The sequence below is a fragment of the Gossypium hirsutum genome, chromosome A11 (genome assembly GCF_007990345.1).
Source record: "Gossypium hirsutum isolate 1008001.06 chromosome A11, Gossypium_hirsutum_v2.1, whole genome shotgun sequence".
Taxonomy (NCBI): domain Eukaryota; kingdom Viridiplantae; phylum Streptophyta; class Magnoliopsida; order Malvales; family Malvaceae; genus Gossypium; species Gossypium hirsutum.
Genome location: NC_053434.1, coordinates 15,855,444 through 15,870,188, shown reverse-complemented (window position 1 = coordinate 15,870,188; position 14,745 = coordinate 15,855,444). Strand labels below are relative to the sequence as shown.

Genomic DNA, 14,745 nt, shown 5'->3' with positions numbered 1-14,745 from the left:
TGTGACAAAGCTAATTGTCAATGTATTATAATGTTCTATTGATGCTAAGACTAAAGCCTTTATTGTGTTGACCATCTATGACAAGTGTTTGCTATTTTTTTTTCTGGATTGTATGGTTCCATTCATTGAATGAATTAATAAATTTACCTTTAAAAAAACAAAATATGAAAAAAAAAAGAAGAAAATAGTTGTGGAAGATTCAAAGGATTGCTCAATAAATTGAAAAATAAAGTATTAAACTTTTAATAATAGAATTTATATGTATTGCATTTATTTAGAAATTTTATTTTGTGAATTAGTAAAAAATATTGAATACAATTATGTGTCATAAAAGATCTTGATGTTTGGAATTTATTTATTTTTTTAATTTTAATCTTATTAATATAATATTTTTATATTATTTTAAATAGTTCTAGATAAATGTTAAATATAATTATTTGAATTTATTTTTTTAAAGAAAATATAATTTATTTCAAATATATGTAAAAAAATAACTTAACAAGTTTAAACATGAAGTGATAAGTATATCTACTTGTTCAACATTTTTTAGTTGGAATTTTTATATTAATAGAAAAATTAATATGTTTACTCAACACATTTAAAATATTAAATGTTAATTATTTTCATTTTTAATGAAATAAAAAAAATTAATAGTTTCTTAAACATATCAAGAAAAATAGTAATAAAAATATTGTGACAAAAAAAAGAAAAGTTGCAAAAATGCGTAGAAAATGTAAATTTTCATACTTTAAAGGAGAAGATAATATGTTTCAACATACTCAAACGTTACGTTTTTTTCCATAGATAATAATATCGATACCAACTGGACTAAAATTTGATCGACAATTTGTTACAAATTTTTATAATTACCAAATAAATTTATTTAATGATTAAAATTCCGGTCATTCAAATTTTTTTTTTCATTTTTATTTTTGAGGTAAGTACAAGTATTTGTTTTGATATTATTATTCTTCCTATAATAATTAATTGGAATAAACAAATCAAATAATTTTCATTTTCCAATAGGTTTGCTAATTATTATTATTTTAACCATGACCATGATGAATAAATCAAGTACTTAGTTTTAGAGATTAAATACAATATAATTATAAAATAAATAATACATATTCGTAAAACTATAACTAAAATGATATAAAGCTTTATATATGAATTTTAAAGGAAAGGGAAATTTGAACTTCATTAATTAGAAATAAAATGCCCAGACAATCATAATATTAAGAACTAAATTTCAAAATGTTCCTTTTTGTTTCCTTAATTACGTCAAAATTTGCTATTTCCACTTTGTTAATTTCTTTTTCTAAATAAAACAAATTGTCTCTGTCTGAACTACCGGCCCTGGGAAATTTTACCGTAGATCGCATGAACGTGATTCCACCATTCATCCACTCAACTTCTCCCACGTGTCAAATTACAGTAATACCATTTTCCTAGATTAACCTCGGAGACCGTAACGTTTTTCCACCTTACATGCAAACGGAATTCCGGGAATTAGAATTTTCGAAATTTGAACACGTCATCTCGTGACTCCACGTGGCTAGATCCCAGCGGCTACCGACACTATACAGCCCCCGTCGGCGCACACTGCTAATTTGCGCCGCCCTATACGCGCTCTATAAGTATATAGTCTTTCTCTCTACTCCCCCTCCATTTCCAGCTCCTGAACTCAGTCAAATTATTTTCCGAGAAAATAAAATAAAAGAAAATGACTTGCAAGTCCTTTTTCTTGGAATTAAAAAATTCTCTTGAAATATTTGCAGTTAATTTGTTGGTAAAAGTCAGCCAAAAGATCCGTAACTATATCACGGCAATCTCTCAGTTTTCGCTACCTCCATTATTGCATATAATCCCATCTCTACTATATATCCGCTCTAATTCTCATTTCCTTTTTCCATTTTTTATTAGAATTTTGTTTTTTTTTAGTTGTAAAGTTCTAGTCCTTTTTTTTTCTTCTTTTTTTGGGATCTCTGCTCGAAACTCAGGTCTTACTGTACCTTTCTTTTTAAGCAGACGAATTGAGATTCGGGGTTTTGGGGGGTTTTGTTAAGGTTTTTTATTTTTTCATATCAAGTGAGAAAGCTGGCTTTTTTTGGGGGGGTGCTTTTCGGGGGATCTGTTGATCAGGTGGTGATCGATCTCTGATGAGACGCCGTCCAGGGGCGTTGGCTCCTTTCGAAGCAATGGAGAAAGGTTCCCCTAAGAATCAACAAACCCGGCTCTGTTTTTTAGCTTCGTTATCAGCTTTTTTCTGGATTTTGCTTTTGTATTTCCATTTCGTAGTTCTAGGACGGAGCACCACAATTGAGGACTCGGTTCCATCGCCACCGTTCAAACCAGAGTCTCCTATCGTCAATGTCGAGTCCATCCCTGCTCGGGTGACCAAGGAGAAACCACCAGTGGTGAAACCCGTTATGAATACGGCGACTGAAAAGGTGGTAACTTATCCGTTTATGAGAGCTTTAAGGACGGTGGAAAACAAGAGTGATCCGTGTGGGGGAAGGTACATTTATGTGCACAATCTTCCTCCGAGGTTCAATGAGGATATGCTTAAGGAGTGTAAGAGTTTGAGCCTTTGGACTAATATGTGTAAGTTTACGAGTAATGAAGGGCTTGGTCCACCACTCGAGAATGTGGAAGGGGTGTTTGAGAATACTGGGTGGTACGCCACCAACCAGTTTGCGGTGGATGTGATATTCAATAATCGAATGAAACAGTATGAGTGCTTGACCAATGATTCATCAATCGCAGCTGCAATATTTGTGCCCTTTTATGCGGGGTTTGATATTGCAAGGTACCTTTGGGGATACAATATCTCGAGGCGGGACGCCGCCTCGCTCGATCTGGTTGACTGGCTGATGAAGAGGCCTGAGTGGGGTATAATGGGAGGGAAGGATCATTTCCTGGTAGCTGGGAGGATCACATGGGATTTCAGGAGATTGACCGAGGAGGAATCTGATTGGGGTAATAAGCTTCTGTTTTTACCTGCTGCAAGGAATATGTCGATGCTGGTGGTCGAATCGAGCCCTTGGAATGCAAATGATTTTGGGATTCCATATCCAACATACTTCCATCCTGCAAAGGATGAGGAAGTCTTTGTATCGCAAGATCGGATGCGGAATCTGGAGCGGAAATGGCTTTTCTCTTTCGCAGGTGCACCTCGTCCCGGTAACCCCAAGTCGATAAGAGGGCAGATTATTGATCAATGCAGGCAGTCCAAGGTGGGCAAGTTGTTGGAATGTGATTTTGGGGAGAGCAAGTGTCATTCACCAAGCAGTATAATGCAGATGTTCCAGAGCTCCCTGTTCTGCTTACAGCCTCAAGGAGATTCATACACACGAAGATCTGCTTTCGACTCAATGTTGGCTGGTTGTATTCCTGTCTTCTTCCATCCTGGCTCGGCATACACACAGTACACTTGGCACCTTCCGAAGAATTATACTACATATTCAGTGTTCATCCCAGAGGATGATATTCGTAAACGGAATGTTAGTATAGAGGAGAGGCTTAGTCAAATTTCTCCTGAGCAAGTGAAGATCATGAGAGAGGCAGTCATAAATCTCATTCCAAGGTTAATATATGCTGATCCTCGCTCTAAATTGGAGACTCTTCGAGATGCTTTCGATGTTGCTGTAGATGCGGTGATCAATAAAGTCACTAAGTTGAGGAGGAACATCATCCAAGGTCGTACCGAATATGATAACTTTGTGGAGGAGAACAGTTGGAAGTACGACTTATTAGACGAAGGACAGCGCGAGGTCGGAGCTCACGAATGGGATCCTTTCTTCTCAAAACCAAAGGACGAGCAGAGAGATCAATCTGCCGAAGCTGCGAAAAATTCTTGGAAGAACGAGCAGAGAGATCAATCATAAATGAAAGTTGGTGAAGCAGCATATATAAGTTGATCTAAAGCTTTGCAGTCTCCCAGTGGCAAAACAAGAGTTCCTTGTAAGTGCCTTGATATGCATCAACTATAGATGTTTGCCACCAGGCATATCAGGCTCTCTTGGCCTTGTTTCAAACAAAAACATATATACATAATCCCAGCACCAAACATAGTTCTTATATAGTTTTCTCCTTTTGAGCTCACGTATTTTTGCTTATTGATTCTTTGAAATGTTTTGTGCTTGTCATACAAATTCGTACAAGAAATAATTACTAATGACTTTGTTTTTTTTTTTTTTGCTTCAGTCTCTCTGGGGGTTTTGTAATCAGCTTTTGTGATTCCATTGTACCATTTTACTATATTCCTTTTGCCATATCTGTTAATTATCATAATCTTATAGCATTTCTTAGCTTTTAGTCAGTTACGTCAAGTAAAATGGGGGACAACTTCCATTATGTTCCCAAATACAGTAGTTTTTTGAGCATAAAGTTCCACACTATAGAACATCTGCATTGCCTCAGGAGTCATTCATCGAATGACTATATCAGTTGTGCTGTTGGTGAAGGCAAACATGATTTGTTGTTTTTCACATGCCTGTATTTACATTTATTGGTTCTTGGGTTACATTGACCAGGACAAAAGAACAAAAATGCATCTGGGTGTGAGCTGGATGATGGCTTTAGTATTTAGATGAACAAAAATAACTGGAGCCAGCAAATCCACAGATGGGATGGATTTACACGCTTGATGCTTTCACTTGGAACTTTCCCACCGAAAGATTTGGAAAGAAAATGATCATAAATCTGGGTTTAAAACTTTTGATTCAAATATCGATGTCCAAAGCTGACACCATCACGGCTGAAACTCCCCATTGCTTCATTTGAATTGGACAAACAGCTGGCTCCTTGAACCGTGTTTTGGTTGCCAAGTTTGCTACTATAACTTATTGCTTTCCGAATCTAAAAGCAAAACATCAATCTTTTGTATGAACAAGAACTTAAAAAAAAAATTGAAAATTGATTTTCATGGATGGAAAAAACACCCGTATGATTTTACTCTATATGGAAGTGGAACAACCCTTTATGTTTGAATTGTTGTTTTCGGAATATATATTACATTGAAAAACTAATGACTTTGAAAACCTATGGTGACTATTCCTAACATGTAATCAAATAATACAAACAAACAGAGAGCTACAAGGGTTCAAACTTTGCTAAAGTCAAAATGCTTTTAACTATGTTGTATTTCTTTTCTGCTTTGGATAGCATGTCTTATTCGTGTTATGGTCGGCTTTGAGAGAATAGTATTCTAGTTGGGCTTGCTTCTTTGCCTCTGGTTCCTTCCTTGTAACATTGGAGCTGCAAATTATGAATTGTGGAGTAAACCTTAGCTATGAATGGAGAAGCAACGTAAACACATTCAGATGAGAGTTTATGAATTACGAATCTACGTACCCAATCCGGTTGCCTCTGATGTCCTCATGATTCTAAGCCTCTTCACGGAAATAACGAACAGCCTGAGTCGAACCAGAGAAGATTCATATATATTAAGACAAGTGGTAAACTTTGATCCATATGCATCTCTATATCTTACTTTTTTTCCATACGCATCTCTAAATCTACTTTTTTACTATCTGCAAATAAATTTAGCCTTATCTGAACTCGAAATTAAGGGCCAAGGAATCCATGTATTATAGGCTTTTTAACCTCTTCAAGGTGTTCACTTTATTGTCATGAAGCTCTCTAATTAAGCCCCTTTATACTTAAAAAACAGACATAAATCCGCACATCGAGGTGTCCATACATAGTAACATACTATGGTGTCCCTAAATGAAGCCTCCCTCACAAGCTTGACACGATGACCATCGACTTCAGGAAGCCCTCCCACTTTGGTACCTAAACTCATTTTCATCTTAGTTTACGCCAACAGAAAAAATTACCAATAACAACATGACATGTGGCACGTTCTCATTGGGTGCCGGTAATTCCCGGAGTAAAATGAAACAAAAATGATAGTTCAAGTACCAAAATGGAACAAAAAAGATTTAGGTACCAAAGTGAGAAAAATGATATAATTCATGTGCCAAATCATGATATAAGCCTTTAAAAAATGTCAAGCGGGTGAGGCATGGTAAAAGTAATATGTAAAGTGAGTGACAATTGAAAATATACATACTCCCAAGGAACATCTCCAACAAGCATCCAGTCACCCTCTTTGTCCTTGTAAGTAAGTGCAAAGTCAGAAGATACATCCAGCAGTTTCGAAGGTCTTGTTAGTTTATTTGTCATACCATGCTCCAGCGCCCTTGATCCTAATCACAGAAATTGTAACATTCATAAAAGAGAATCATGCAGCATGCTTCAATGACCGTCTAACAGAATATCTTAAGAATGCAGAATCAATTTGTTTAAAATTCTATATATCAGTTAAGAAGTGGTCAGCATATAGCGTACAGCATCCTGCAGTCAGTACTTAAATAGGCACTTACTAGTTAAGTCGTCTTTTGAAAGTCAAAACAAAACAAAATAAGGAAACCTCACCTACTTGACTAACACTTGGGGCCGTTTCGAGAAACATATCTTCCAGAGTTTTAGCCAACTTCTCATAGGATCCATGGGCATTCAAATCAACCTTCCTTCCAATTGGAATCCCATCCATATTCACCTTCACGAAAAGAGATTTTCTGAGCTTAGCGTTACCGTTGTTCTGGTAGCTGCCGACGGTACTCTTCTCAACCATAGAGGTCTCGTTTTTAGGGTTCTCCATTTTTGAGTTAAACCCTTCAGCGGGAAGTGCTTTTGCTTGGTTACCCATGCTATTTATTCTATGAGTTTGGACAGGAGGCCACCCCACAAGTTGACTGTTTTAAATTCAAGGAAAATAAGACATGTTAAAAGGGGAAATATCAGCTAAGATAAGGTTCAAAAGCTGCCAATAAGTAATTAACACCTGACCACCACGACTCAATACTATGTTAACATGAAAAAAAAAAAAAGCTTTCAGCTACTCATGAAGTACCAAAAAGGTTACTACAAAAGAATAAATGTACACTTTAAAACTGGTCTTGATGGCTCCAAACATGCAGTTTTGTATATAAAGTGGTGTACCGAAATACTTCCCCTCGACTTGCTGGGAATTGGTTTTGCTCTTAAGACTTGGTGGTTCAATTACATAATATTGGGGCAATCAACAGTTTTATGCTTTACCTTGTTAGAAGAAAGATGAGCTGAGAGAGATAATAACCAATCATCTGATCAAAAGATCGTATCACCGACAAAGTGGAACATGTATTCAAATCAGAATTGTGATCTATCATCATTTATATCTTGAAGATAAGCATATTCACTAATTAGTTTGTTTGCCCTTCCAAAATGACCCATCTTAAGGAAAGTGGAAGTACCCCAAATTCATATACAAACCTGAACAACCTAACAATTTTGTATGACCCCCAAAATGACTCATCTTAAAAGAGTGAAAACATCCCAGATCATACAAAATCTTGATTAACCTAAGCTTCTCTATTTGGATGTTTTCTAGCTTTCACCTGATCTTGTATTTATAGTACTAAAGTTCTGTAATTGATGAGACACATACCTTATAAAGGTAAACTAAGTGTCACCACAGAATTTAGGAAAGCATATCAATTTAGGAAATATACCAAGAAGATAACCGTATTCAGGATATAAAATTCATGGCAGGGACCTAATAAAGTAATTTACAGGGAATCCTGAAATTAGACCATACCTAAAGCCATTAGCAGCAGCCATGGAATCAGCAGTCCTCTTGGTCTTAGCTGTGACATCAGCTCTACTTAAAGAAGATGGTGATGAAGAAGAAGAAGAAGATGGAGAAGCAGCAGAAAAAACCAGAGAAGGGAGATCCTTAGCAGTCAAAATCCTAGCAAATTGACTACTCTTTGAAACATGATGCATCTTAAAACCACCACCACCACCACCAAGGCTCAACCCAAGACCCAACTCCAACTCAGACTGATCAGGGCATGAAGAATCCTCCGAGGATAACACCATGTTTTCCTCCCTTGACACAGTGGACACTGACCCACTTTCTGAACCACCATCACCAACACCTCCTTGCATTGAAAAAGAAAACTGAATTTCCTGGTTCTTCAACCAAAGTTTCAAACTTTTTAAAGGGCAGGAGTTAGGAGACAAGATAGAGAGATTAATTAGAAGTAAAGTTTGTAACTTTATAGAGAAAAGTAGAAAGCAAAGAGGGGAAGGGAACAAAGATGGGATTGAGGGGGATATAGAAAGAGTTGTCAAGCTACAATTTGGTGGGTATAGGGAAACCTGGAAAAGCAAGAAAATGTCAAGTTGGGAAGGTGTTGGATACGGTGGTGGTGGCGCTGTTGTTTGTTGTCATTGCGTTGAGGGCCCCTACCTTGTCTGCATATATGCGCCTCCATTTCCATTAATGTTTTTCTTTCTTTTTTTCCTAATCTAAACCTTCTTTCCTTTAAAAAATAGCACACTTTGATTTGATTTCTTCCCTTTAGCTTTGTTTCTATATATAATAAGATGCTATTAGGTTATCTCTCTATGTCTGTCCATGTCTATAATAATAATATGAGAGATTTAAGATATTGAAAGTGATAATCCAGTTTCTCTTTAAATATGAATTTATTTGTTAAGAAAAATAGAATTTTAAGTTATTTTTATGGTTTTCCTATATACTAATCTTTTTTTGTTATTTTTTTGGTATACTTTATTTATTTGGTATATTAAAATTTTATTATTTTATACGGTCAAAAGCTGACACGGAATAATCAGAAAATGACATGTAACGTGCACATGTAACTTATGCTAACATACATGAACTCGTTTTTAACGGTAAAAATTAATGAAATTTTAAATAAAAAAATTTGTTTACTTTTTAATCTAATGTACATTGACTTATTTACTCATTTATTAAGTAGATGGACAAAATGCAATCCGATACTTTTAAAATTCATTATTAAAATAAAATTAAAATTATAAATTATATTTATTATATTAATAATTTATTATAAGACTAAATATAAATAATTAAATATGTATGTTTAATAATATTGAAAAATATAATATTTTAAATATTTTTAAAAATAAAAATAAAATTTATTATCAGTATAATAATATTAAACTTGATTTAAGTTAATTTTTATAAAAAAATAAAATTATCTATAGATGAGTTTTTTTCGGAAAATGACTTAAGCTTTTAAAAAGGTAAGTCATTTTACAGAAAAAAAAGTTTATTTTACCTTGACCTGTAAGTTATTTTCCCTTGAACAAACTATTTCCTGTAAAATAAACGCAAGAAAATACATAAAATATTTTTTGTACAACTTTTTACATATAAACAAATAGACCCTTAATATAAAAACTTTCATGATACTTTTATCGTTTTGCGAATATAATAATTGTTTTGGATGAATATTAGCAAAATCCCAGAAAATGAAGTGATTAAAATTTTATTAATCCATTTTTCTTCCTCGTTTTCCATAAAATTTTTTTGATTAAACGTTTTCCATTATTTTTAATTAAATCCGAGTGTTGTAATTTTATTTTAGGAAAGTTTTAAAAGAATGGTAACCTAATTTGCTTAACGAAAAATGAGTACGCAAAATATAAACTAAACATCATCGACTATCTAGCCGGCCACAATTTCAACCAAAATTGGCAGACAATCTTTAGAGATTGAATATTTCTATTAAATTACCCTACAGCTTCACAATCTTTAAGGATGGATTATTCGATTAAATTATCCAAAATTGGCAGTCATTTAACCTCAGCTTAATTCATCCAATATTTTATGAATTATTATTTCGATTAAATAATAAGAAAATATTTTATACCTCATAAGTGAAGGTAAGGTGTAGAAAAGAAATTTTAATTAAGAGTTTATATATTATTTGATGTTTGATTTTATTTCAATATTTAATTTGGTATTTGAATTTTTGTGTTAATTTAGTACTTAAATTTAATTTTAATATACAATTTAGTGTTTAACTTTTTTTTTAAATTGATAATTTAAGTTTTTTATATTGATTAAACACTTAATTTGACTTACATGTACAATTTGATATCGGAATTTGTTTTCCAATTAAGTATTTATGTATTTTTTTTATAATAGCACATGTGTCCAATATTGATTAGATTATATGATGTTGCTTGCAGAGGCATAGCTAGGGAGGCTGGCAGCGGTCTTAATCCTCTAAAATAAAATAAAAATTCATCTAAACCATTTAAATTTTTAAAGTTTTAAGTTAATAAAGGTAAAATTATATTTTGGAGTCCTTAAAAATGATAAAAATATAATTTAATTATTTAAAAATTATAAAAATATAAACTATTAAAATAATAAAATTATATTTTTATTATTATAAAAATTACAATTTAATTCGACCCTTTAAAAAGATTTTTAACTTCACCCTTATTGCTTAGTCTCAATATTATATAATCAAACTTAACTACCAAATTATAGTATAAAATAATATATTAACTAAAAAATAACATATTTCAAGAGAACCGAATAGTATATTAATAGGAAGAATTACAAATTATGTTTGGAGAATATGGCCCAGGCCTAGACATTTTCTTAGATGCGAACGACAAGGGTGGGCCCCAGCACCAGAAGGTTCGACACGTGGCAGATGGACCCACCCCTCATTTGAAGCATAAACATCAAACTCTAAGCAAAATCCCCAAAGCACACGATTTTTGAATAAAAGACTTTGGACACTTGAAAAATGGAAAGGTATATTTTAAAAATATAACAGAAATTTTAATTTAATGTAAAAACATAAGCATAAATATGATTCTATTTTATTTTAATAAAGAAATAAAATGATTAATTAACGGCATCAACCATCAATCAGTCAAAAAAAAAAAGAAGAAGAAAAAACAGGTTTGTCCTTCTGCTGTTTTAATTTTGAGGCGATGGAGTGATAGCTTTTGTCTGGTATTGACTTTTTCATACGGTCCTGTCTTGGGTTCTTGGGACATAGTCCACGCTGCCCTTTATTTTTGTTTATGTGGATGGGTCCCAGCTATGACGCGATTAGTTAGAGCAAAACTATGATTATATGTTTTAGCGCCTGTCCTTCTCGTTACCGGACACGTGGTTGATCACCTTTTGTGATTGCGACACCTGTATTCTAGATCTTCTCGAGGGGGGTTGATATTTGTAACCATCATAATTTGGTGTGGCATCGTGTTGATGAAGCCGCTTTTCCTGTCATTTTTATGAAAATGAAATGATGTTTGTTTTGTGTTTTAACTTTTCAAGGTGTTAATAAATGATGATTAATTTGTGTTCACATTTTTCGATCTTCAAATTATATGGTTTAATAATTCATGAAAAATCTTTTTTTTTAAATCTTAATAAAAATACATAATTTATTTTTAAGAACCACATCCTATCAATATAATCTTTTTAATATATATTTATTTTGTAATTTGATTTTTCTTTGCTTGTTTTATTGAATTGATGTGTTATAAATAGCATTCTATTAATATAATTAAAAATATGTAAAAATCGAAAAAAGTATTAGTTTTAATAGATTATATTTTATCTATTTTATTTAAAAATGAACAAATTAATCATAATAAATTATATCAAAAAATTAAATTAAATTAATCATTTCTGTTAAAATTTATAATATATTCCCAATATGCAAGCAAGTGATTTCAACCAACTTTTAAAAATTTAGAGTATGTTTGGTTGGGTGTATTGGCTATTAATCGGTGGGCCCACTTAATCCCATGTTTGGTTGGGTGTATTGCCCTAATACGGGCCTATTACGTTACGTACGCAATCCTCATTTTCTCTGCTTCAACGCTGATTTCCAATCCCTTCCAAAAGAAAGGATTAGCTAATCGGTGTCTGTTTTACCCTTCCCAGCAGAAATCGTTCTCTACCCCACCCTCTCCCTCTCCCTCCCTCCCAACATCAACAGAAGTTGCCACCGAACCAAACCTCCACCCGCTCAGATCTTTCGCCGACTTTCATCTTGGCATCTTTCACCAACATCAACAGAAGCGGCAAGTGCTTCTTCTCTTTTTTTACTTAATTTGGATTTTTAATTTTCTTCCTCATGATTGTTTTGTTGACAAAAAACAGATTTGTGTTCTTCAATTATGGTGGGTTTTGTCTGTTGAAATTAGGGTTTTTTTGGGGATAAATTATCAATTCTCCTGCATTATCATTCTATCTTGTATCCTTCAGTTGTCTGTTGAAATAAGTCTAGTTTGGAGTAGAAAGTTAAAAATGCGTGGATTAGGCTTCTGTTTTTTTTTCCCTTTATTTCGCCATTCAAACTTCATGTGTGGTGAAGCCGTTATATAATGATAAAGTATGATTGAGTTTATAATGTCGTAATTACATGGTGAATTTTAATTTCTAAGCAAGAAGTTCTGTGGCTGAACTTTCTGTTTTGTCGTGGCCAAGCAGGAGTTTTAATTGTGAAATGGTCTCTGAGGATACTGTCCATGCATTAAAAATGAATAGCTGATTAATAATCTTGACAACTGCGGAGAACTTCTGATCTATTGCATTCTCATTTTTTGGAGTTTCTGTTTCATTAGATCAATTCATTTTATACAACTTTTCTTGCTTTTGTTTGAATATTTGTTTTATGCTGTTTCTCTTTTCTTGGATTTTAATTTTGATCTAAAGTCACTTGATTTTTGGATTTTAGTTTTGATCTGAAGTTACTTAAAAAGTAGCATCTATAATCTTCAAGATGTTCGATTTTCAGTATTTCTGGGTCTTATTATGGCTTGTTTGTCGAGAAATTCTAATGTGTGGTTTTGGATATAGGTTTAGTTGAGGCAAAAGTACCATGTAACCTTTTAGTTGAATGTTTTACATGTGGAGTAGTGTATAATCTATCATATGTTTTACACACTGCTGGGAGGTACTTAGTTAAGCGTTTTAGAAAGGCTCAGTGCCCCATTGTTGAGAGGCTTACAAACTCATTGATGATGCATGGCCGAAACAATGGAAAGAAACTTATGGCAGTCAGGATTGTGAAGCATGCTATGGAAATTATTTATCTCCTGACTGATCAGAACCCAATTCAAGTCATTGTTGATGCCATTATCAACAGGTGGCCTATATGACCTTTAAGAATTTCCTTTTTCAAATGTATCACTAGCTGACTTTAATCTTTAAAGTAGCAGATGATGTTAATTAAAACATCTTCCAATTCTAGGTTATCTTTGTTGGATCAATCTTTGATAATCCTTGTTGATTTTTGATTGATATAACAGTGGACCTCATGAAGATGCTACTCGTATTGGTTCTGCTGGTGTTGTGAGGCGTCAGGCTGTTGATATTTCTCCTCTTCGTCAAGTGAATCAAGCCATCTATCTCCTCACCACTGGTAATCGTGAGTCTGCATTCAGAAACATTAAAACTATCGCTGAATGTTTAGCTGATGAGCTTATTAACGCAGCAAAGGGATCATCTAACAGGTAAATAACAGCCTTTGAACTCCCGTGTTTGAACCTTATTTTGCTTTGAAACTAGGAACTGTTCTTGCAATCCCATTTATTTACCACAGCTTGCTTCATCATTCTCGTGTTGTTTGTGCAGCTATGCCATCAGGAAGAAGGACGAAATCGAGAGAGTTGCCAAGGCCAATCGTTGAGGAATTGGTAGGACTTTGCATAAACCATGGCAGTTGACACTTCTGTTTTTCATTCAGTACTTTATAAGTTACCTATTTTGTGTTCCGAACATAATATGAATGTTCCGTTATTTAAGTTGAGATGTTATTGAAGAAAGCATATCCTGTTTTGGTTATATATGTTGTACTTATTTTGCCATGGTTTGAAGCTGTTGAGTTCATCTTTGCTGCAAACAAAGAGATGAGAGTGCTTGATGTGGTTGTTTTGACCACATTAAATCGCCCTGCCTGTTGCTGATAATTAGTACTTAAAAAAGAGACAATTAAAGGAAGAAATCAAATTGAGTTTTTCCAATTATTGAGCAGATGAAATTATACAAGTCTTTCAAAAATATTGTTTTGAATTTCTAACCCAGCCAATAGAAGCAAAGAAAAAAATATTAATTGGAGCAATTGTACAAACTTCTATTTGAAGTTAAATACAAAGGCCGTAACACTATTGAAATCAAGCCTTTCAACCTGCATTAACAATGGAAGAGACTGCAGTTCATCAACGTCAAATTTTATATGTTTTATGAACATGATTCTCTCTATCTACAGATAAAGAAAATTTTTTTTGGAACTTTATACTACAAAAGTCGATTTAATAATCCCCGTTCTAATACTGCTTATGTTGTTTGGCTTGTTTCAGTTGGAAATATAATTTATTAGTTATAATTATTTTAAATTTTATTAAATCATATATTTTAATTAAAATATATTTAATATTAATTATTTCAAATTTTCTTTTATAGTATCATATATTATGATTTGAGTAAATTCATATAAGAATATTAATTATTAAGAATTTTATTAAATTATATATTTTAATTATAATATATTTAATAATAATTATGTTTAAATATGATTAAATTATTTATTATTGATATTAATAATCTTATTAAAATTTAAATAACAATAACAATAATAATTTACCAAAACAAATTTCTGCTAATTATAAGAATTTTATTAAATTATATATTATTAATTAAAATATATTTAATAATAATTATGTTTAAATATGATTAAAATATTTATTACTGATAATAATAATCTTATTAAAATTTAAATAACAATAACAATAATCATTTACCAAAACAATTTTATGCTAAGGGTATTCTAGTCATTTTAGTTTTTTCCATTATGCTATTACACCTCTATTCCATTCAACCAAACA

The 14,745-nt window shown here is 32.7% G+C and overlaps 2 protein-coding genes and 1 long non-coding RNA gene across 3 annotated transcripts; 2 read left to right on the top strand and 1 right to left on the bottom strand.

Moving 5' to 3' along the window:
- The first annotated feature begins 1,660 nt into the window (after positions 1 to 1,660).
- On the top strand, positions 1,661 to 4,190 carry LOC107923963 (xyloglucan galactosyltransferase MUR3). Its single transcript, XM_016854186.2, has one exon. The coding sequence runs from the start codon at positions 2,160 to 2,162 to the stop codon at positions 3,885 to 3,887; it is 1,728 nt and encodes a 575-aa protein (XP_016709675.2). The 5' UTR covers positions 1,661 to 2,159; the 3' UTR covers positions 3,888 to 4,190.
- A 731-nt stretch (positions 4,191 to 4,921) lies between these two features.
- On the bottom strand, positions 4,922 to 8,020 carry LOC107923964 (auxin-responsive protein IAA11-like). The gene is given in 5 exon segments (NM_001327229.1): positions 4,922 to 5,259; positions 5,356 to 5,417; positions 6,077 to 6,212; positions 6,442 to 6,761; positions 7,646 to 8,020. Coding segments are annotated over 5 exon segments (921 nt in total). The 5' UTR covers positions 7,999 to 8,020; the 3' UTR covers positions 4,922 to 5,209.
- Positions 8,021 to 13,175: 5,155 nt separating this feature from the next.
- On the top strand, positions 13,176 to 13,705 carry LOC121209773 (uncharacterized). Its single transcript, XR_005904887.1, has 2 exons — positions 13,176 to 13,374; positions 13,496 to 13,705. It is a non-coding gene; the product is annotated as an uncharacterized lncRNA (long non-coding RNA).
- The last annotated feature ends 1,040 nt before the right edge of the window (positions 13,706 to 14,745 follow it).